The 22,230-nt window shown below is 40.6% G+C and overlaps 1 protein-coding gene across 2 annotated transcripts in view; it reads right to left on the reverse strand.

The window, feature by feature from the left end:
• LOC103148060 (rho guanine nucleotide exchange factor 26) overlaps positions 1–9,450 on the reverse strand; it is a 43,715-nt gene extending 34,265 nt beyond the window's left edge. The window contains exons 1-6 of one of the 2 annotated variants that reach the window (XM_007566675.2): positions 9,214–9,448; positions 7,304–8,748; positions 6,253–6,301; positions 5,991–6,133; positions 2,420–2,476; positions 1,894–2,054 (exon numbers count right to left, since the gene is read on the reverse strand). In XM_007566675.2, the coding sequence (XP_007566737.1) occupies positions 1,894–2,054; positions 2,420–2,476; positions 5,991–6,133; positions 6,253–6,301; positions 7,304–8,650 (1,757 nt within the window). In that variant the 5' untranslated portion in view covers positions 8,651–8,748; positions 9,214–9,448. Of the gene's footprint in view, positions 1–1,893; positions 2,055–2,419; positions 2,477–5,990; positions 6,134–6,252; positions 6,302–7,303; positions 8,749–9,213 lie in introns of both variants that reach the window. The other variant, XM_007566674.2, reaches the window with a different exon arrangement.
• Positions 9,451–22,230: the final 12,780 nt, after the last annotated feature.

The raw sequence follows: 22,230 nt of genomic DNA on the forward strand, positions 1-22,230 counted from the left end.
AAATACACAAACAGGAACCCGCCTGTGTGTAAAGGAAGCATGGGGTGAGGGGGGTGGAAGACAAACACACACATACACACACACACACACACACTCTCCATTATACAGACTACACAGCATCCTGGCTGCAGACAGATATTCCTCTCTTGTTCCGAAAAACAAAAATTCAAATTCGAAGTAAAAGATGTTGCTTAACCGGTGTTGCAGGGAGCAAACGCACATTAACATGTGCGGGTCACGAATATGTATGACGAACTGAAGTGAGATGGGTTGCAGCGTGTCCACACAGTAGATGGAGTAATACTGAGTCATTCAAAAATGCAACGATACATTTCATCAAGGCAGTTTTAACTCGTATGATTTCATGCATGGATATTTTTAAAGATGAGCTGGTTGCAGATCTGCTTGACGAGATGTAGCAAGAAAGATTCAATAGTCATCAGTCTGAAAATGGCCTTTCAGCAGATGGATCTTTTTGACAGCGTGTCATGGGTAAATGTGTAGAACAAAATTTAATTACAAACCTTAAGAGAAAAGCCGATGAGTTAAAGAACAAAATACGAGCGTTTACATAACCATGTGCTTGTTTTTCCCCCCTAAGTTTCCATTTTTTCATTTTATGTGTCAACTCAAAGGTCACATAAAGTCACCCAGTGCTCACGCCAGTAACCAAAGGTTGTGTGTATTAAAGTTCAGCTTTATGACATTCTGACAATATTTACTTAACGCTAAACTTGTAAAAATGACTAACATACTAATTGACACACATTTGAAGTGGGTCAGTTGCTTGTTATGAGACTGAATAAAGAAAAATCCAACATGGGATTCCACAAGGCTCCGTAAAAGAACCTCTTTTATTTAGTAGCAACATTATCGTCCTAGATCACACTTTTATGTCACTGACATAACTTTACATGTCTTCGCTCACTGAATGAGTGGCTCCAAAAAAGAAAATCAATGTGTTGATGGTTCAGAATGCACTTAATTAAATAAAGAAAAGACAAAGGTTGTTTTTTTTCTTTTGGCCCCAAAAATGTTGAGATTAGCCCTCAGCGTCAATGGGATTACATAAGCTACACAGCTTTATAGTTTAGTGTTATGAGGTTCTTACAGTTGTGTAAAACGTCAGCTGCAAATGTTATCCAATTGGAAAGTTAAAGGTTTTGCTATTACCAATAGCATGTCTTATGTTTTTCACAAGAAATCCATGAGAGAGACAGAGAGAGAGAGAGAGAGAGAGAGAGAGAGAGAGATGACATCTACAAGCAACTCTCTGAGGCTCCTTTTGTAGAAGCAACAAATAACTCAGCGAAGTGACTGCTGAGGGAGCAGAGATTTCCACGGTCTCAGCTTCCATAGCCTCTAATGGATCAGTGTTTCCAGTCATTTGTGAGATAAATGGAAGCTCATCGTGACCTGAGCCAGGAATTTTTCAAAACCAGTCTGAACACATGAGCTAACACACCGTAGCAGACAGCTTAACCCAAATATTTCCTTGCAGTTAATTGCAGTCAATACTTTGTGTCACAAAAATGGAAGCCGGCTCTCTTGAGTCCTCGGCCTTCTGTCAGTCACTGAAAGCCCGGTTCTGAGTCAAAGTGAAAATAGCAAGCGATGACATTAAAGCAGAATGTTTGTAGCATGAAATAATCAAAATTGGGTAGCAGCTAGTTTCATTTACTCAGTTAGATTTACTTGAGTAATTTCTTGGACGGCTACTTCTTACTTTTTACTTGAGCAGAAACATTTTGAAGTAGAGCTACTCTTACTCGAGTACAATTTTTTGGATGCTCTGCCCACCTCTGGAAGCAATGCTCATTTAAGCCAAGACAACATTTTCTCATCTTCCCAAAGAAGTAAAAGATAGATTCCCCAAACAAACGCCAAACGTACTTTTTGCTGGCCTCGCAGACGTCCGAGATGTTGGAGAAGAGGTGGTGGTGGTCGATCTTGGTCATCGCCTCGCTGAGCTCCGATGAGTTCTTGAACATACGGATGAGAATCTCCAAGCTGTGGAGGTAGGAGTGCTCCGATGAGATCACTTCGAAGATGGCCTTAAAAAAAAAAGAGAGAGAGAAAAGCAACACAGATGAGACCTGATGGGTTCAGGTCCCCTGGGTTCTGTCGTCGACGCGACTCGCATACCTGCAGACTTCAGTCACGTCTGGAATGTCAAAGCAAACGATATTCACCCACAAAGACTTGTGAACCAGTTGTGTCTGTTTTAAAACCGACTCCCATACTTATAATTCGTTGTGGTAAATGACAGCTTAACAGAGCGTCTCTGTAATTGTTCTACTATAATGGGGGTGTTTTTGTCGTTGTGACACAAATCACGGGTACAAACGGACATTTTATCCCAGTCTGTAAGGACACTTGAGATTATTTTGTGGCATGGAGAATAAAACACAAGTCCTACCTCTTGTCTTTTGCGTTCCTCCTGACTCAGCTGTTCAGCCAGGCCATTTTTCTTTACCTTAACGAAAAGTAAAATTCTTCAATTATTACTCTTATGATTTAATGGCTAAATTAAAATCATTCATTCATTCATTCATTCATTCATTCATTCATCTATTTAAATGTATTAACTGTAGTTACAATACAACAAATACAATTGTAAAAAAAAAAAAAAAAAATCAGTAACAAAGAAGGAAATGGCTTGACCCAAATAAATACCATGGCAACAAGTCCAATAAATAAATAAACATTTCCATCCACCTGTCTGTCCTTGCGGGTTTAGTGGGTGGACTGGTACCATCTTTAGGGGTTTGTTTAATTCTCAATCCTGTTTTTTAATTAATTATATTTTTTTTATTTCACTTTTCAGTAAAATACAAGCAAACTAGTATCTTGAAACAGACTAAGAGAGGAATAGTACTGAACTTTTCAGCCTTAAGTGAAAATGGTCATCAGCCAGAATGGGACTCTAAATGGTATTGAAAACCTCACTGAAAAAAAAAACATTATGGTTTCACTAGCACAATGATTTAAAAAGGAAAAAGAGAAACATATAGCGTAATGGGGCAGCTTTCATTTAGACATTTTCCCAACCAGCTCTTTGCTTGCCAGCTCTAGTTTTAAAGGAGTCATAGGTCACAGAGTGGGTTGGGGTCAGGGTGGGTGACTGTTTTTCCACAAAAGAAAGTATGCACAAACAACCCAACTGAACTTTTCTGTAAGTACAAAAACAGCCTCCAGCTGACCGGCTAAACGCAGCAACAGGTGCGGGAGGTTTCAGCACCGCTCCACTACATCCTGGCTACCAGCTCGAGGCGAATGCCTAGGTTGCGATAGGGTCAACCAAAGCAAGCATGGCTCCTTCTCTTCTTTCACCTCATTCCATATAGGTAACGTTACACCTATCAATAAGCATTACACTGTCTTTCAGGCCTCATTCCTGACAAGGTATTCTCTTACTTCCACCAACTTCTCAGCCTGTTTGGGTCTGAAGTGAACAGAAGCGAAACCGCCTCCTCCAGAAACGCCGTCGACTCTGTGGTGGTATCTGCCCTGAAGTCTTTGAGCCAAACAACAAGAACAAGCAATCCCGTAGATGGTCAAACATCTTCAGCGATCTTTCAGTTCCCTCTGCACGCGCAGATATCAGTTTTATGATTTATTATTTATGCTGTCTGTTTTGACCGCTCTCCACTTCCCCGTTTGAATATTCTTTGGCAAAGGCAACGACCTTCCAGGCAGCGCCAGGTGAATTCACCATCATTTGTACAGTTCAGGGCGTGACTGGAACACATTCAATTAGGTGTCATCATATGAGATGAACCTGTTTTATTTGCTCAAGGTCACACCGCAGGATGTAAACTCCAGGTAGGCCGCACCTTCTGGAGCTTTTGACAGTCCTGGAACACCATCATTTCTGGGATTTGATGTCCCATTTAAATTTTAAAAAACAAAAGACGGGCAAGAGAAAAGCAGGGCTGAGTGAGATGTCCCGATAGGCTGTGAGTCACTCGAAGACAACCTGTATGTCTGGTTCGTGGACTCAAACCGAACTAAGTTTCCCGTCACACCTTGACAGTAACAGCAATGCTTCACCATTCCCAAAAAACAAAACAAAAACAAAACAAAAAAAAGGCATGACTAAGACTCTCCAATGTGAGATTTACAGAAACACAAACCAAACTGACACAATATCCAAAACTGTACTGCAGCTGTGATGGAAAAAAAAAACTCTTAGTTCAGAAAAATACTGGCCAGTCTGGTGAAGATGGTCTATGCTCAAATTACATCTCGGTCCAATTACAACTAAGGACCATCAGAAAGTATTTGCAGCCCTTCACTTTTTCCCAAATTTGTTACAATACACAAGTGAAAGCACAGATGCATATGATTTCACATGCTTCAGCAAGTCAGCTGGAGTCCATATGCAGTCATTTTACTTGACTGGGCACGATCTGGATCGGAGTGCACTTACTGAAATAGGCACTGAGTATCCCGAAAAGCGCTACAGTTGCTACTGTTCAGAAACGGAAGACGTTTGCAACCACCAGGGTGTAAGAACCGGTTTTAAGTTTAACCCTTGTTGATGCACATCACAATCCAATTTTCAATCCACAATCCAGTAGCCAGACGGGAGCTGCTACTCACTGAAAACCTCATGGAAACCTGCTTAAATTTAGCCAAAAAGCAAAAAGGACCTGTCAGGTCAGACGCAACAAGAACAAAGAACCAATCATCAAGAAATAATAGGTACCTGGTTGAAACCATCCCTACTGTGAAGCATGGTAGTGGCAACGTCATGTTGGGGGAAGAGGTTTTTTTTTTTTTTTTTTTTTTTATGGCTTTCTGTTTTTGATGAGAATGCTAATGATGATTCGGAAGACTCATGAGGACTGCCATGGTTTTTTTGTGGCAGTAAATGGTCTTAATAATTTCAATCAAGTGAAGAAAACCTCCTCCAGAGAGCTCTGGAGAGAAGGACAGCTTGAAGGACAGCCAAGATTTAAAAAAAGGTGTGGCTTCAGTGTTCATTTAAGTGTCCTAGCCAAAAGACGGTAACTTAAAAACTAAAGACAATTGAACATCTCTGAAAGGGTCTAAAAGCACTACCTGTACACTGCCCATTCAACCAGACTAAGCTGTAGATGACTGGTCGACAGAATGCTTCAAAACATTGGTACTGAGCTTAAAAAGTACAAAAGACATGAGGCTCAGTTTACTGCTGGAGGTGCTATAATACTGTATTATTCCTTGGGTGTGAATACTTATTAACCCCAGGATCAACAAACTCTTGGAAAAATGTATTCTTGAAAATGCAGCTTTAATATATGGGAAAACTGAAGAGCGGTGGCTCTTTAAATACCAGCAACCATTTTGTTTTCTAACTTGCTAGTAATTTCTCATTAGAGTCTGAAACTGATACTAATTAACTCCAACGCACAGCTTTCATCCCAAACTTGCGCAACAAACGAAAAAAACAGATGATGAAATGGGTTTGGAATGATTTAATAAGAAACGGAAAAAAAAGAAAAAACAACCAATAAATTAGATGACTCGCTTCCGATATCCATCTCTGAAGATTCCAATCCGTAACTATTATTATGCAACGGAGGATCATCCCTCATATCCCTATGGGGAACATTTTGAGCATATTTACAGTGTGAGTATCGAGGGTTTGCCAGCTCACTCACTGGCAAGACGCCCAGCAGCAGCAGTACTTCCAAGACGTCCTCTGACTCTGACGGACTGTCTGCCTCTGAGGCCGAGTGTGTCCGAGAGACAGCGCGCTTCACTGATAAACAGAGAGTCCCAGAGAAAAACAGAGGCAAGTGGGAGGAGGATGGGTGTGAAATATGGCTCAACTGGTTGTGACAGCATTCTTTGGAGCACTAGGATTCCAGCACTTTGCAACCGCAGCAGCCGGATCGCGAGTACTCAGGGTGTAGAGAAAGGGTATAAGTTACACACAACTAACTGCGGGTTTTGTTTGTGTGTGTGTGTGTGTGTGTGTGTGTGTGTGTGTTATATCTAACCACGCTCAGTTGGCTCCAGGAGGTACGTATGGGTCTGTACTGCACAACGATGCCCTGATCGGGCTTTGGCCCCCTTGAATCAGCATCCTCATCGGAGTCGTTATGCAGGGCCTTCTCCTTGTAGTTCTGGTAGAGCTCCTCTTCTGAAATGTGTTTGTTGTGACAAAAAATAAACTATTTTTAATTCCAAAGTAAGGTGACATTAAAACAGCTGAATGCATAAAAACAAAAATAAAAAATGACCCAAAAAGACAGGTGTTACCTTCACTGTCAAATGTCCGTTGAGACGTCAGCTTCTTCCTATTTGGAATCTGAAAGAGGAAAAAAAAAAAAAAAAACACAATCAACTTAAACTGTGGCGTACCAAGGAAACATGTATCTACACTGTCTTATTGCATCATAACCGCCAACAAATACGTTAATTGTTTTCCTACAAGGCTTTGTCCTAATCCAAGCTTGAACCACAATGGTCAGTCTGTGTTGTGGTTTTGTGATTCAGACTTTATCCCCTCCTGCTCATGTAAGTTTGTGTCAAAGCAATCTTTGTGTACAACACTATGTTAAGCCGTCAGAGAGGCCGAGATTAACCCAGTCAATAAATCTCAACCAGCTACAACAAAGACACAAAAAGGATTCAACAGATTACCAAAGTTTACAGGGGCTACGACTTGTTGACTACAGAGAGAAGTAAAAGGAGTTTTGCGACACTTCTGAACTAGAGTGGCTCCTAAATGTTTATCCACCTGTTAAAATGCCAGGTTTTTGCTGATTATGTGTCTTTTTACAAAGTTTTCCTCTTTTATTGTGTCAGATATAGAGTCCAATTGAATAAGACAAATATATCACAGGGGGGGAAAAAACAAGTAATAATCGTAACCTTGTTGCATAAATGTGCATATCCTGAGAACAAAACTTGCTAAAGCATCTTTTAATAATAATAATAATAAAAAAACACTTTCCAGTCTTCTATAGCACATCTACCAATATGGAACTTGGTAATATTTTTCCTTTCTGCTAAAGTGCAAAAGTTTTCCAAATCCATCACATTCCACGACCTAATTCAGATCACCATCCGTTTTTGTTTTGTGTCAAAACAGATTTGTGTTTGAAACTGTTCATGACTTAATTCACTTTGACAAAACCCTCATTTCTACTGAAAGAGACCCTCTACCTACTGCTACTAAAACATCCATTCTCTGTTAGCAAAGTGTTGTTTGCGTGCCCCTCTCTTAAGAGTTAACACACATATTGCATTTTTCCTCTTTACAGCACCGAAATATATTCATTATAAGTTCATGAATAGATTGGCCCACCTTGCTTTTCTTTTTGCTTATAGTTTTATCCATCCGAGGGCTAGAAGACTTTGTGATCCTGGGGCTGGCAGCTTTTGGTGCTTCAGCACTTGTTGGACTTAAGGTGGAAAGGTTTGTTGAGCCAGTGGGCGAACCAGGATTTTCAAGCCCTTCCATGACAGGCATCTTTAACTCAACCAAGGTAACGTCCTTGTCTACTTCAGTCACAACTGCCCTCCTGTAAGACGTACTCCTCAAAGCTCTCCGTAACGCCCCGGGGCTTTCGGTCTCTCCCTCTGCCTCTTTGGTGTGGCCCCCTCCCGTAGAAAAGTAACCTCCTGCTTCCACCATGCTGAGAACTTTCATCGCTCGTTTGGAATGGTCCAATCCCAGCCGTTGGGTCCCAGTAGGAGGCGCCTTGGTTTGTCGGATATCGGATGCCAGTCCTTTGGGAATAAGCTGCTGGGTGCCCATCTTCAAAGCAGCGGGGCTGTTGGTGCTAAGGACGACGGCAGGAGAGGGGGATGCAGTTGGGGAGAGCGACGGCGATGTGGAGAAGCTGGAGGAAGAGGAGGAGGCGTACAGGGTGTCGTATGAGGATGCTGGGGAGGTTGTCTGAGACTGCAATGGATTCCCTCTGTCAGCTGGCGACGGGGAGCGGGGCGTCGGAGGGTCTGAGGAGGTCAAAGACGAAAGTGAGGGGATGCTTGAAGAGGAGCTGTGAGAGGGGGAGAGGGTACCGTACCCTGGAGATGAAGAGCTGGATATCGATGACTGTGAAGACAGCTCGTAGTGGTAGTGATTTGGCGTGTGTGGAGAATGGATGTGTGAAGAACAATTGTCGGTGGGAGTTTCAGGTGGGGGTATGTTTGTTCCAGAGGAGATCTGGTCTTTCTCCAAGTCAAGATCAAGAGGGTTTGTGGTCGATCTCTGCGTGTCCTGGTGATGATTTTCAGAGCAAACGCTTCCATTCTGGTTATTTCTTCTGTTACTACCTCCATTACACACCCTGTTGTCCAGCGTAGCTCTCTTATCCTCAGCCCTAAACTTGGACAATGAGAAGCGTCCATTGTAGAGGCGCCCAATGCTAATGCTCCGAACGATTCGCTTTTTTTCGGAGGGTTTGTGCAAAACATGCTTTAACACCATAGTGTTTTCATTTAAAGGCTGGGGCGGCTGGCTCAACGTGAAGGAACGTCCATCGTCCCCCGCAGAGAAGTCTCCAGTCGTGACCCCGTTTAGGTGGTAGCTCACGGGTCGTGGCTTGAGTTTGTTCAAGTCTTGGGAACCTTCACTGAAGTCTGTGCGCCGCCTCCACAAAGGTGTGATGTTGTTGTTGGATAAATCCACATCATTTCCCAAATCCATGGCTGTTCTTCTTCTCTCTATCTGTGGTGAAACGCTGAGATCTCAGTGCAAAAAAAAACCACCCCCCAAAAAACACCCTCGTAGTCAAGATTTCCACCCTTGAGATAAACAAAAGAGAGGAACGCCAGTCAGTGTCAAAGAGCACAGAGAGTGTCCAAATTCACATGGATTACTTATTAACAAAGTTCAGGAGATAGAGCAGTCACAGTCAAGACACATCAGTGGGCAAGCTGCTTGAAACTGAAAGAAAGTATGTGAGAGCAGTTGACAGTCCTTTTGTACTTGCTCACTGTGGTGAAATGCCCCAATTACAAGTTCCAAACTGGCAAGATAATGTTAACACCAAGCAATTACTGTAATGCCACTAGGAAAAACTGTGGTATGAGGCAAGAGCTTGGAGGTTTCTTAAATCTCCGTGAATCTTTAACTAAAAAGGTTCCAGTTGTTTTAATAATCATGGGCACATCTTCTCAAAACATACAGGCAAAAAGCAGATACTTTCCACAGGGAGGAGGAGGTTCTAAATCCAACAAAGTTCTCCAGCAGGTTAAAGTCCAACTCACCTCTAATCTGTCGATCTGGGACAGAACGCGCTCATTGTGCCAGCGCTCTGGGCAAAACAAGCAGCTTTATTGAGTGAACCCACCAAGAAGGCAAAAAAAACCCAAAAAAATTAAAAGAAAAAAAATCCAAGAGCGTCCAGAGGGTACTCTTTCAAAGCGGATCCTGTTGTTTAAGTTACAGAAGTTTATCTGATAGGACGGAGACTCCCCAGCGCGTCTGTGCGCCTCGGAGCGCAGAGGACTTTCTGATCCCCGAGAGGAGGAGGAACGGGAGGAGCAGAGTGACAGGAGGAGGAATGGAAAAGGAGGGAGTGCGTGGATGGAGAACAACAGCACTCAAGTTCGCGACTTACCTTAGGTATGTCCAGTTTCTGCCCCGCCTACTTATCAAAGTGGATTTCCGAGAACACAAGAGATTCATTCTGTAAAGCAATTTCAACGGAAGCCTCAGCGGTCGATTCAAAGAAAATATAAAAGTATAAAACACCGCGTGTGTCACAGTTTCGCAGAGTTTATGGAACCGTCCAAAGAATAATAAAGGAATATTAAACGGTTTACTGATCTGAAATGACTGTGAAAATGAAACTACTCTTAAAAGTTGTTCATTGGAAAACAAAACAAAATGACCTTGTTGTTGTTGTCGAAATATACATTGCATTACATTCTGACAGCGTTTCGTTTCCCCCTAAAAAAATAACAACAGTCTGTTGATAGTGAAACAACCAAATACATAAGTAGAAAGAGAAATGAAGAAGAGTGAAAGAAATTGTAAACTCTTATTGTTCTCTAACACTCCCCATCTTTTTTGAGTGTTTATGAATCGCCCCTTAAAGTCACACCCTAACCAAAACATTTGCAATGGAGATTTTGTTCTTGAGTTCTTGTGCTTCTTTTGATTCCGTTGCAAGAGCAGCCAATGTTCTTCTTCCAGTTTAGTTGCGTTTTGTCGCCCTCTCCTGGTCATTTTTGGATAAATGAGTTTTTTTTCCTATTGCGTTATTAAGCATATTGCAATAATAATAATAATAATAATAATAATAATAATAATAATAATAATAATAATAATAATAATAATAATAATAATAATAATAATGAAAGTAGCAGCATACATGTAACTGATCAGTTTGCCAGTCATTTGTGACACTTGAGTTAATGTTAGATTTAAATTAAGACCAGATCAGTTCTTGATCTCTTAAAAGGAAAAAAAAATACTTTTTACTCTCTTACCATGAAACTAGGGTTTTGTTTCTTGCATGCCTGGACCTCAGTTAAAGAATTTCATGTCAATTTCACTTTTAAAAGATATTTATTTTGAAAATTGGGTGACGGCACGTTAAGTTCTTGTTAGATACTTTAGGCCATACGGACTCGTTCAATAAATTTGAATATTATTGAAAAACAAATATATTTCAGGAACTTTCTCGCTAATTGAACACGTTGTGTAGATTAATCACACACACGGATGTTTGATATCCTTTATTTCTGTTAATTGTGATGATTTTCCCCTAACAGTTAATGAAAACACAACATTTAAAATTAGAACATCGCATCAGACCATTAAAAAAAGTTCTACTTTTAGAAACAGAAACGTGAGCTTAATGAAACGTATGCCAAAAAGGTACTTAAAGGTTATTATGTTCAAAAAGGTCCTTTTAATCTGATGAGACTCATCAAGACATTCTTAATTATTGAGTATATTGAGTTGTACGATGATCGCTCTCAACGCTTTTATGAAATGCTGAGTGAGGCTTCTAAGTAATGATAGGCTGTTACAACCAAACGTATTTTTTACACAAGAAAATGTCAACCATTCATGAATGCATTTGTGTGGATCGTCTGTCATCCAGGACATAACCATGCCAACGCTGGTGTTGGTCACGTCTTTAGCTGAACTGATGTTGTCATTCCTGTTACCACGTCTTCATTTTTTTTTCTCTCTCATTTGGGATTTCTTTCTGAGGTCGGCAAGTAGGACACGGCTCGTCCAGATCCACATCTGGTTAGAGCTCGGTAATCGTTTATGGAATTGATTTTATCTACTTCCAAGAGTGAAAACTCAAAGAAACAAACTTAATTCACTGTTTGTCCCACTTTGTAAACATGGACAGAGTTTAGTTTTAGGACAAAAAAAAAGGTTAAGTATCAGTTATTTCCTCAGGAAATTCAAGGCTGTTGCTTCAAAAGACCAACATCAGCTCAGTGTGATTGGAAGGGGCCTTTTAAGTGTAAGAGTGTTTGTAGTTTATATAAAATTGTGTCCACATCGGCACCATCTTTGGTGCTACAATCCAACTAGGTATATTATAAAAGGTACAACGACCTCATTGTCCCCGCCTTGTTCCCTTCTTATAAACATCTCACCAATATGACAGAGAAATCAGCCAAGAAATCTTGATGGATTTACGGTTTTCATATTCCATTCTAACAAAATGTCTTGTGCAACTTCTCAAATGACAGATTGTGCAACTCTGTGTGTGGCACAAATGTCCCTGTTAAATTGAAGGCAGGCTCTGCTTCATCTCCATAAACAGACTGTTGCTCGAATCTCAAAGTAGATGCCAAATTTTTTTGATTATTTTTTCTTTTCTTAAATCTTTTTATTACGTCATATATTTACTCCGTGTCCTGGCTTGTGTTACATGCTTTCGGCCACTAAGGGGCGCATCTATCCCGTTTACCAGCCCAGGGAAAACCTGACGATTTCAGAGATTTTCTTGTCCCTTTAAGAGAAATTCTGATTTTAGCGTGGCAGTGACACACAGCTAAAACAACAACAAATAGAACAAGAAATAAAAACAGAAATCCAAAGTTAGGAAGCTGGAAATAGGAAAAAGTTAAAAAAAAAGAGCAAATAAAGTTGCAAGTATCTGTCAAAGCTGGTTAATTTCTTCATACAGCAAAGAGCTGATAACAATGGTGTCATCAGTAAAGTGAGGGTAATGCTTCAGTGTGGTTTAATCTTCCAGTCATCCGTCCATTTGCCCTTTCCGTTTGTCCGTCCGTCTATCTAAAGACACAGCACACACCCTCGGGAAAAGCCGATGCACAAAAACAACAACAAGGATTCAGCCATTTCTTTTCATGTCTGCTTTTCCGTTTAGACGTTTCAACTCTCACACCTGCAGGGTTTCACATGTCCAGGCAGCACACCATGGGAACATCTATTGTGTGTGTTTTATTAGCACATGTAGACCAAAAATGACAGCTTTCTTCATATTTTACTAACCAGCCGTGTCAAATTGCTGTCTGCAAATACAGATAAAGTAATGCATCTGCCACTTATACATGTTTTTTTTCCCATGAAACTATTCATAATTCTTGAACTTTTTCTCTCTCTCTTTTTTTTGACATTTTGGTATGTTCCCACCATAAACATCAATGTATTAGGGATTTGATGTGATAGATCAACACAAATCAATTCCCAAACTCTTTTTTAAGAAGCAAATAATGGTGCAAAGGGAAGAAGTTGAAACTTAAAAAAAAATAAATAAATAAAATATATATATATATATATATATATATATATATATATATATATATATATATATATGTATGTATATATATATATATATCCAATATTCCATCCATATTCCTGTGAACTCTTATCTTTCCTCTTCCAACTGGAGAAAAGTATCCCAGCAACACGGGGATACTGCTGTTCTATGTAAAACTGAACATGCTGAATTGGTTTTTCCATCACACTTTGCATTTTGCATGCGAGTCAAGAGAAGTTACATGTTGGTCTTGTGGCATACTTCAAACATGACTTATTATCTTCTTGCCACTCTTAAGATGCATGATGAAATCAAGTTGGTGCAACGTAGTTATCACCAGACCGCTCTGACCTGAGCTGTGGCTCACCGGAGCTCAACCTAAATGACCCCGGGGTCTCTAAGGCTCCCAAACGATTACTGCTCTGCTTTCCTGGTTTGTCAGTTTACTTGAACGATCATGTCTTGGTAGGTTTGAGGTTGTTCTCTTTCCGTTTCTGCACGATGAGCTGAACGGTACAAGCTGTAAGAACTATGTGGTTTCATAACCGAACCCTGCTTCGAGCTGCTCTTCAATGCCACAAACGTCTCATACCAAGATCAAGTTACTCACAGGTACACTCTGCTCACTGACTGACTGAGTCATGAAGGCAATTGGTTGAAAAGGATTTTATTTAGGGGTATAAAATTAAGAGAGAGATTAAGATATCAGAGCCAAACCAGAGGACAAGCCTGAAAACTATGTACAGAGTTGCTTCTGTTTCATTTATGAGCAAAACTGTGATGGTTCAACGTATGAAAATCTCAATAAAATAAATGAAAAACTTGATGAAAATACATTAAAGCATTTCTAGGGATGTGGATACTTTTACAAGGCAGTGTAAAAATACTTTTAAAAGTTATTTTGCCTCCTTTTTCAGATTTGCTTTGTTTATGCTTCTTGTCAAACCTCTATGCTGTTTTTTTATATCAGCTATTCAAAAATAAAGATTTTATTTATTAAGAAAGATGTACTCCAAAAAACTACACTCCTTCTCTCCTAGAGTTTTGTAACCTTTGCTGACAAACAGTAATGAGTTACTGTAGGCAGGTTACACTTTATTCTTTCCTATCTTTTCCTTTTAAAGCTTCACTTTTGCTTCACATGGCTGCTAAACAAGCCATGCTGATGTCCTCCTCATGCCATAATGTCAACAGTTGTGATTTTTTTTTTCTTCTTCTTTTTACTCTCACTGTGTGATAAAATAGATGTTTGGTGTGAGCGTGTAGAAAAAAAGTGAGCTCTCCAGAGCGTCGTTTCTAGGAGCTTCGAAATCAATCGCGTTCTCTTTCTGTGCACAAAATAAAAAGTAGCAGCGGCTTTCGTTTGGCATTGACTCACCTTTTCTCTCGTGGCCTGTAGGAAATAAAAATAATTTTGCCCAGGATTGTTGTAGAGAAGTGGTTTTCTTTGCCCCGTTATTGATATCAGAAGGACTTTCTTCAGGCAAAAGACGCAGGCGAGGCTGGAAGACGAGAAGCTGCGTGGTTCTGAATGGTGCGCCATGTTTTTATGTCCTTCCTTTACTGATGCTTATGTGTATCTCAAACTGATAAAATCTAGTTTAACTCTATAATAGTTCCACCTTCCCAAGAAATGAGTCATCCCAGCAGTTTCCCTGGTAATGCAACGAGGCCATACCGCTGTTCACGTCGGGTCATCGAATGGCTGACCTGGAGGATACATTTTCTCTCTTAGCTCACCTTCGCTAATTTCCTCCTACGTAGAATACCCGATGAGACATGAATAATTAGATCTGCTTAACGCTCTGAAGGCATTCTAATCAAAAGCAGCGAAGTTGGACCCAGGTTCTGGTTCAAACGAGTCAAAACGAGAAACGCACGCAGCAAACGCTTTAATAGGCTTATAACTGCTTTAAAAAACGAGAAGGAAAAAAAAATACCATCTTGTTCTTCGAAGTGCCAAGGATTACTGCCTTAGCCTTCATTCTTTTGTGTGCGTAAGCTGCTTAACCTGAGGCTTTAAGCAAAAGTGGTCACCCCTGCAACGGGCATTTGCATAAAACCAAGCTTCGAAAAAAACATTTTCCCTTTTGCATTTTTCACTGTTAACTGTAAAATTGTGTTGCGAACCCCCAGACAAATCAGCAAACTTTTTTGGAAAAAAAAAAAAAAAAAAGAAATGCAATATCCTGCTTAACTTGGAAATTAAAGCACAATTCTCTGATTTCATTACAGTAATTAGAGAAGCTGCAGTGAACATTTGTCTTACTCTAAGCGAGGGACTGGTTGGTGCGTACGTGTTGGAGCTGTTATGGGATGCTTTCACACACAACCTCCTATGAACCAACCAAAGAGCTTTTCTCAGCGCTTCGTGCTGCGCTGGTTTCAGAGGCAGAACTGATGCCGCATGGTAGAGGTGAGCATTTATCGTATCGCTTGTCGTTTATCGTGGACACGTTTCTCATCACTGTGAGGATTTTGATTCATCGTTGTCAAGATAAAGTCCTATAAATGAAGTTTAAAAACTGTAAACAACTGTGTCGCCGGAATTGTTACTTTTACTATTTTCTCCGCTGTTTGTTCAATGAGCGAATCCAATATCCATAAATTAGAAAATAGGATTAAATGCAGCATAGTGATAAAAATCACACTTTTTTATGTGACTGGTGTCTGAAAGAAGCTTATTGCAGATGGGAATTTTATTGGATTTGTTTTTGTGTTTTTGGTGATATTAATGCAATCACATCCATACAGCTACCTAAAAAATAAAAAATGAAAAAGGCAATAAATAATTCTTATCAGCATCTCCATCAATATCATAGAATAAGGTGACAAAACATAATCTACAAGTAGAAAAATCCAGTATATTATGTATGTTGTGTAATAATCTGCTGTGTTTTCAGTGGTACATTTTGAGTTTCTGCATCATAAACTACATTCCTGAACATATTCAGTATTCTGGCATTTTAAAAACGCGCTCCGCACTCTGACCTTTACTCAGCTTATGTCTCTCTTTTTTCTCGCTTCTGCTTTTCCTCTGACTCACGGCTCATTGTACTTCTCCTACTCAGTGGAGCTGTTTGCTTGCTGTCCTTGTCTCCCCCCCACAACACTCCCTCCACACAGACACACACACACACACACACACACACACCTCCCCTTACCCTTTGCTTCCACCCACGCGTCTCTTCATCCATCCTCTCAGAGAACAATGCAGAGCTTAGCTAACGACTTTAATTACTATAACTTCGAATTGTTGAAATATGCGCCAGAGAGGAAATGCAAAGCAGATTAAGGAGCTGTACGTTTCATATCTATTTATCAATTATGTTGGGACTTTGGTCCAAAAACAACCGATACAAAAGTTTAGCTGCCCAAACTTTTGCATCACTGCCTGTCCGTGAACACATATGGGACCAACGCGGGGGGCATCTGCCACTTATGCACATGTTTGAACCCAAGCTAACCCCCATGGCTACCGACCTTTTGGCTCGTCCTGATTGGCCCGTATGGCTGCAGTGACCCACGATTGACTCTCCCCCGTGGATTTTCATTGGCCGTGCGCCTCCGGAACGGTGATGTCGATGCCGTTAGCTAGTTGCGGTAGATATGGCTTCGAGATAAACGCTAAAGCGGGCAAGAAGGGGAAATGCAGAATGACATGCATGTCAGCCACTGTGAGGTTCAACAACACTCAAAGAGAGGTGATTTTCTAATCAATCTAGAGTTTATGTTTGGCTGAAAACAACTGTGAGGTTAATGTAATTTCTTCCAATGGGTTAGGTAATGGTTTTATCCAGCCAACTGCTCAGCTCCCAATCACCGGGACGTATAAATGCCTTAAGAGAAAGTGAGAAAGATGAAAAACAGCTAGAGGGAATATTAGACCGTCATAAACGAACCCCCACCTCACCTCGCAAGTGTAGGGTCAAAGGGCCTGTTACCAACAATAACTCCTACCAGATTATGTCTTTGCTCTTAATTTCTCTAGGTCCTCTAGGTTTATTTTGGTAGTCCGTTAGAGCATGGCCCCAACTGGTCACCAAATATTGACGGATAAAGCTACAAATTAACGGTGACCAATTGGAGGCTCACTCAAATCAAAAGGTTAACGCTGAGAGAGCTCAGGACAATATGGACCCAATCTGTTGGAGAGTCAGCCTCTGCTAATTGATGAGTAAGCTAATTGTTTTGCAGGAAATTTCACGTTTAGAACAGGCGTCCAAAGACGGACAAAAAATGCGTACAACCCATAAACACTTTGACCTTTTATAACATTACATCTATTAGAGCGACACATAATTTCCAACATGCTTTGCGAGAGCAAATATGACTAGTATGGCATGACGACATACTCAACCCCCTTGCCACCTTTTGCTAGTTGCATGCCGCAAAATGTGGCTCGACATCCAGTTTTTGCTGATTTTAATAACCGCTACTTTCTCCTCTATTACGATAAGAAAACTATAAATCAAGTACAGCTCCTGGCCTGTTCTCTGTTTTATGAGTGACAGTCAGAAGACAGTATTAGTTTGAGCACCACTGCCAGCTCCGATGTAGCAATAGGCTGTAAAGGAGGTGTTGACATAGTAATTATGAAAGCAATTATAAAGGCACTCTGTGAAACCATAAGAATGAAGCAATCTTTCATCCTTGGGGGGAGAGAAATTCCTGTTAAATCAAGTGTGCATGAATAACGTATTCGTTATCCTTCATGAAAACACAGATGTTGCTATTGTCGTGCACGTTACGGCACAGACAGCTTTCTGTCTAACAGTACGCATTTTGAGCAAAGAATAATAGGGAGTACTTGTGTGACTTTTAAGCCGTCATGAACTTAGCTCAAGCAAACAAAGTGGAATCGATGGATAAAATAAAGCGTCGCTTCAACCAGCAAAGTGAGATGAGTAATGGATTTCTGTTCCTGCATGCTCTTCCTATCTCATGCCAACTTCTCTGTGCCTTTTCTCTCCTCTTCCTGCTGCTGAGTCATCTCCCGAATCCCCCTGCCTTGTCCACTTTCTTACACTGCCTACCCTCGTCCCATTTTTTTTTTTTTTGCCTTCTCTTTAATAAATTATGACATCTAATTATTCTTCTAAAGGCTGCTCAATGAAGCCGTCATCGAAGCAAAACTGGAATTTGTCTTCATCTTCTCGCCGGCGCTGCGGTCTGCCGTCCCTCCAGCAGAGGCGCTGTCAGGATCCACAAGGTTCATCCCACTTCTGAGATGGTTCATATTTGATTGAGCAGTAACTACACGGTGTTTATGGGATCATTTTTGTCTCAGAATAAATATTTTGGATTCAAACAATAGCTGCGGCCTTCTTTGTGAATGTGGCATTTTTGTCTAAATAGCTCACATAGTAAATCTATTCTTATGGGTTCAGCATATTTGCATGAATGTTTTCCTACATGGATGATGTGTTTTGTTTTGTTTTTTTTTCAGTTTTGAAAGTCTAGAACCCCACCTCACCATAATCATCTATCATCATTAGCGTTAAGCATCAGTTACTGATGTAAAGCACAATAATGTGAACCTGTCTTATTTGAGGAGTTTTTTTTTTTTTTTTTTTTTAATCTGAGAAGATCTTTTGACTAGCAGTATTTTAAGAAAAATATAGAATTAGTTTATTTGGAGCTGTCTAATTGTATGCATCACTCCACTTTTATATACATTTACACTTTTTCTTTCTTTTTTTTTTTTACAAACCACATTTTGACATTTTTTAGGGTTTTTTTTTTTGTCGAGCAAGTAAAAATAAAACATTTCCAAAAAAAATAATTTTATTAAAATTTCCACTTTTTTCAGCAATTATGTGGCCTGTGAGTTCTATCAACGTAAAAAGATTTACTCACCTAAACAGAAAAATTTAAGATCAGACAACAATTAAAACTGAATGCTAATTCAGCCGACAAATTCAATTAATACCAAACCGTACCATCAACGTTTCCTTTTTTTGTGCTGCAAATTCAAAGTCACTATCCTTATTCCAATTGTTGTCTTTTGTGAAACTCCTAAACCTTCGGAACTCCCCAAAAAGTCTCTAAAACCGTACAATCGTGTTGTATTTATTCGACGTTTCACCATGAGTTGAACCCCTGCCATAATTGACAGCGAGTGTGTGTGAATCAATTAAACTAGAGAGAACATAGATGCTTTTCACAGCTCCAACAAACCATCCACTCCTCTAATCTGTCACGTTTCAAAACGCTCCACAATTATTCCTCTGTCGCCAAAGATTACAGCCGACAGGATTTAATTCAAACGTCCCCGAGACACACCTCTGTAAGCCTTTAAGTAAACAGCGCGTCCGTAAACACGATCCAGCAAACCCCACAGGAAGCGGTGATGGCATCGCTTCCTGAGGATGACTATAGAGCGAAACGGCGACTGCGGGAAGCGAAAACCAAACGTATGGGGTACAACTCACCTTCTTGGCTGCTGTTCCTTCAGTAAAGGAACACAAGATGATTACTAAAACCGCAAAGCGAAAATGTTTTCAGTGAGACGATGAATACTGATATCTCTGGGGCCTCGCATCCGAGGTGTTTACCCCGCAGCTACAAATTTGTAATTATATTTGGGGGAATTAGCAGAACGAGCAGAGACCCTGGGCACTAATTAAAAATAACGGCTTGTTTTGGGGATTTCTCACAACCGAGACGCAACTCTCAAGGCTCGCGCCTGTATTTAGTGCATTTATCGATCTTTTCTTAAGCATCAGATACACACAAAGATGCAGCATGTAACCTGCAGCTTCCGTTTGAGTCATCCACTGGAAGGAAGCAGACAGGACAAATGTTGACCTGGAAGGGGGAAGAGGACGACGGGCTCATGGAACGAGTCACGTCATGAAAGAGCCACTCTGGGAATCAAAGGAAACAGAGGAAGTAGGAATGTTGGCTGTAAAGGGAACTGTGTGTTTAGACTAAAGGTCGTCAAATAGGTCTGTATCTTTGTTTGCTTCAAACATATATACTTTACTGCTTGAACTCCAAAGTGTCCAGATAGTCCAAACAATCTTTGCCCATCTCCAGTATTGGAGAGTACGCTCACGGTTTCTTCCTGATAGATGATTATAGAAGCAAAACTGCTACAGCCTTTCCCTTCCAGCAAGATCATTTTTTCCAAATTCTTGGTTATGAGAAATTTGTCGAGATGTGTTTATGGGAATACTTGATGTTCTGTCAGGACAGCAGTTTGGGGTCAAACGCTGAGATGAAAAAAACCTGGCTCACTGTTTCCTCTCTAATTAATCCCAAACGTCAATCGGGATCCTCCACTCCCAACCCTCTCTGTGTTTCATATCTTTAAGGGTCTTACTTTATGCACAAGATATGAGGGCTAACCCCTCAGAAGCAACCCCAACCACATATTGAATTGCATTTAGTGATGTAAGGTTTGGATGAAGTTCCTTGGCCATGGAAAATCCTTCCATAAAGTCCCGTATGCACTGTTGATCTAATCTGATGGCCGTCCAAAGTTTGGAGGTCGGTAGCTACTGACTCTGTAGATGATTGGCAACTTTTGCACACTATCCTCCTCATCATCCTGGCACTCTGGCTGAGTTGCTGTTGTTCCCAGTTGATAATGGAATGGTTAGCAAAGGATATCTTACAAATGGGGGCAATGCGCAGGCGGCATGCTCTCAGTGTGCCACGTTTTAATTGACTTAACTCTCCAGAGAGGCCTGGTCTTTAGCCTCTCTGGGGTTTGTACAGTAGGAGCAGTTTTTACACTCAGCTTATACACCTTTGTTAGAAAGCTAGAAACTGCTGATCAGGCCCAAAGTCTGGGTGTAGTGATGGACTCTGACTTGACCCTTCAGAGCCACATAAAGACAGTTACGAAATCAGCCTTCTATCGCCTGAAGAACATTTCTACAATCAACTGACTAAGACCTGGAGAAACTCATCCAGGCTTTTATCTTTAGTCGCATTGATTTGCATCCCAAAGTGTCAAATCCCTGAATGAATTAGCATCACAATACATTACAGATCTCCTCTTGTTGTGTCAACCTTCCAGACCAACATTCAGCTTCCGTGCACCACAAATCTGGAACAAACTTCCAGAAAACTTGCAAAACAGCCAAAACAACGAGTTCCTTTAAATCTGGACTAAAAACCCAGCTGTTTAGAGTTGGCTCAGACCCATAATCACTGGAACATTGACCATCATAGTTGATGATGATCATTTTTATGATGGCACTCGAAAATATTTAAGATTCTGTTACCGGTTTCTCAACTGATGACTATATTATGTTTTTACGACTTTTTATTTTGCGACTTTATGATGTGAAGCACGTTGAATTGCCTCGTTACCTTGTGCTATGCAAATAAACATGACTTGACTTGTTTATTGACGTGACTGTCACTCCTAATGGGGTTGCATTTATAAATTCAATACTTTTGGCAGCGTAGTATACGTATTAAACAACACAGAGTCATGGCACACAAATTTTCAGTCTCTCAGTTTAAGGTAAACAGCTACGTGTTGTAGACAAGCAAAAATACAACACTCCTCCTCTGAGCCCCTCTGCAATTTAAAATCTTAGTCATACCACACCAAAGGCTGTTGTAGCCCCACCTCCATGTTAAATGCCCTTAGGCAGTTTTCCTCCTTTTTCATTTTTTTTTCTTGGATGTTTTTTTTCAAGGTACTGATTAAGTCTACTGACACTGTGACAAGTGAGGAAACCATCCGGCTTGACTTCGTCGATCTGCCCGATTCATACGTGCATCACGTTGAACTCGATTGGCCTCACAAAGCCTCTTTTACCCATCCATCCATCCATCCATCCATCCGTCTCACACACTCCACCTCCCTGTCACTCAGTCACTTATGGACAGACAGGCTCCTCTGAATATAGATGTCGCTCCTTGTCAGCTTTTTTTTTTGTTTTTTTCATCCCACACTTCATAGACTGCCAAAGATCCGCTGTTCCTGAGTTTCCCAGAATACTTCTGAATGACACGCGCTGTCCAACGCGCCACGTCTGCTGCTGACAAATCTGGCAGCGTCCCGCTCCCGATCATCTGCTCATATCATCTCCCTCTCAGGCGAGACCCTTTCTGTTTTAGCTATTTCTCTCTCTCTCTCTCTCTCTCTCTCTCTCTCTCTCCAAACATTTAAACACTACATTTTCTTTTCTTTTTTTTCTTTTTTTTGTTGTTGCTGTATTTTTCCTTCTATGGAAAAAGATTTTTTTTTTCGTGTTACCCTTGATCCAAATCACAGCCTGCCTGGTGACTAGAAACTGATTCACAGAAGAAACTGAGGGGAGAAATTCAACTGTCGGCATCTTGTCGCAAGCTGTACAACACCTTAAGTAGAATTTATTTATTTAACTAATAAACTGTATTTGTTTAAATCCACTCCTGGGCGTAATGACGGTTTTAGGTCTTGATTAAACAAATGAATGAATCTGGAGGGAATATCTGGGTAATGCCAATGGGACCTTCCTGATGAAATAATTTGAGCTCAACAAATAAGAGGAATCTTCAAAAGGAAAAAAAAATA

This window comes from Poecilia formosa, unplaced genomic scaffold (genome assembly GCF_000485575.1).
Source record: "Poecilia formosa unplaced genomic scaffold, Poecilia_formosa-5.1.2 Scaffold197, whole genome shotgun sequence".
NCBI classification, from domain to species: domain Eukaryota; kingdom Metazoa; phylum Chordata; class Actinopteri; order Cyprinodontiformes; family Poeciliidae; genus Poecilia; species Poecilia formosa.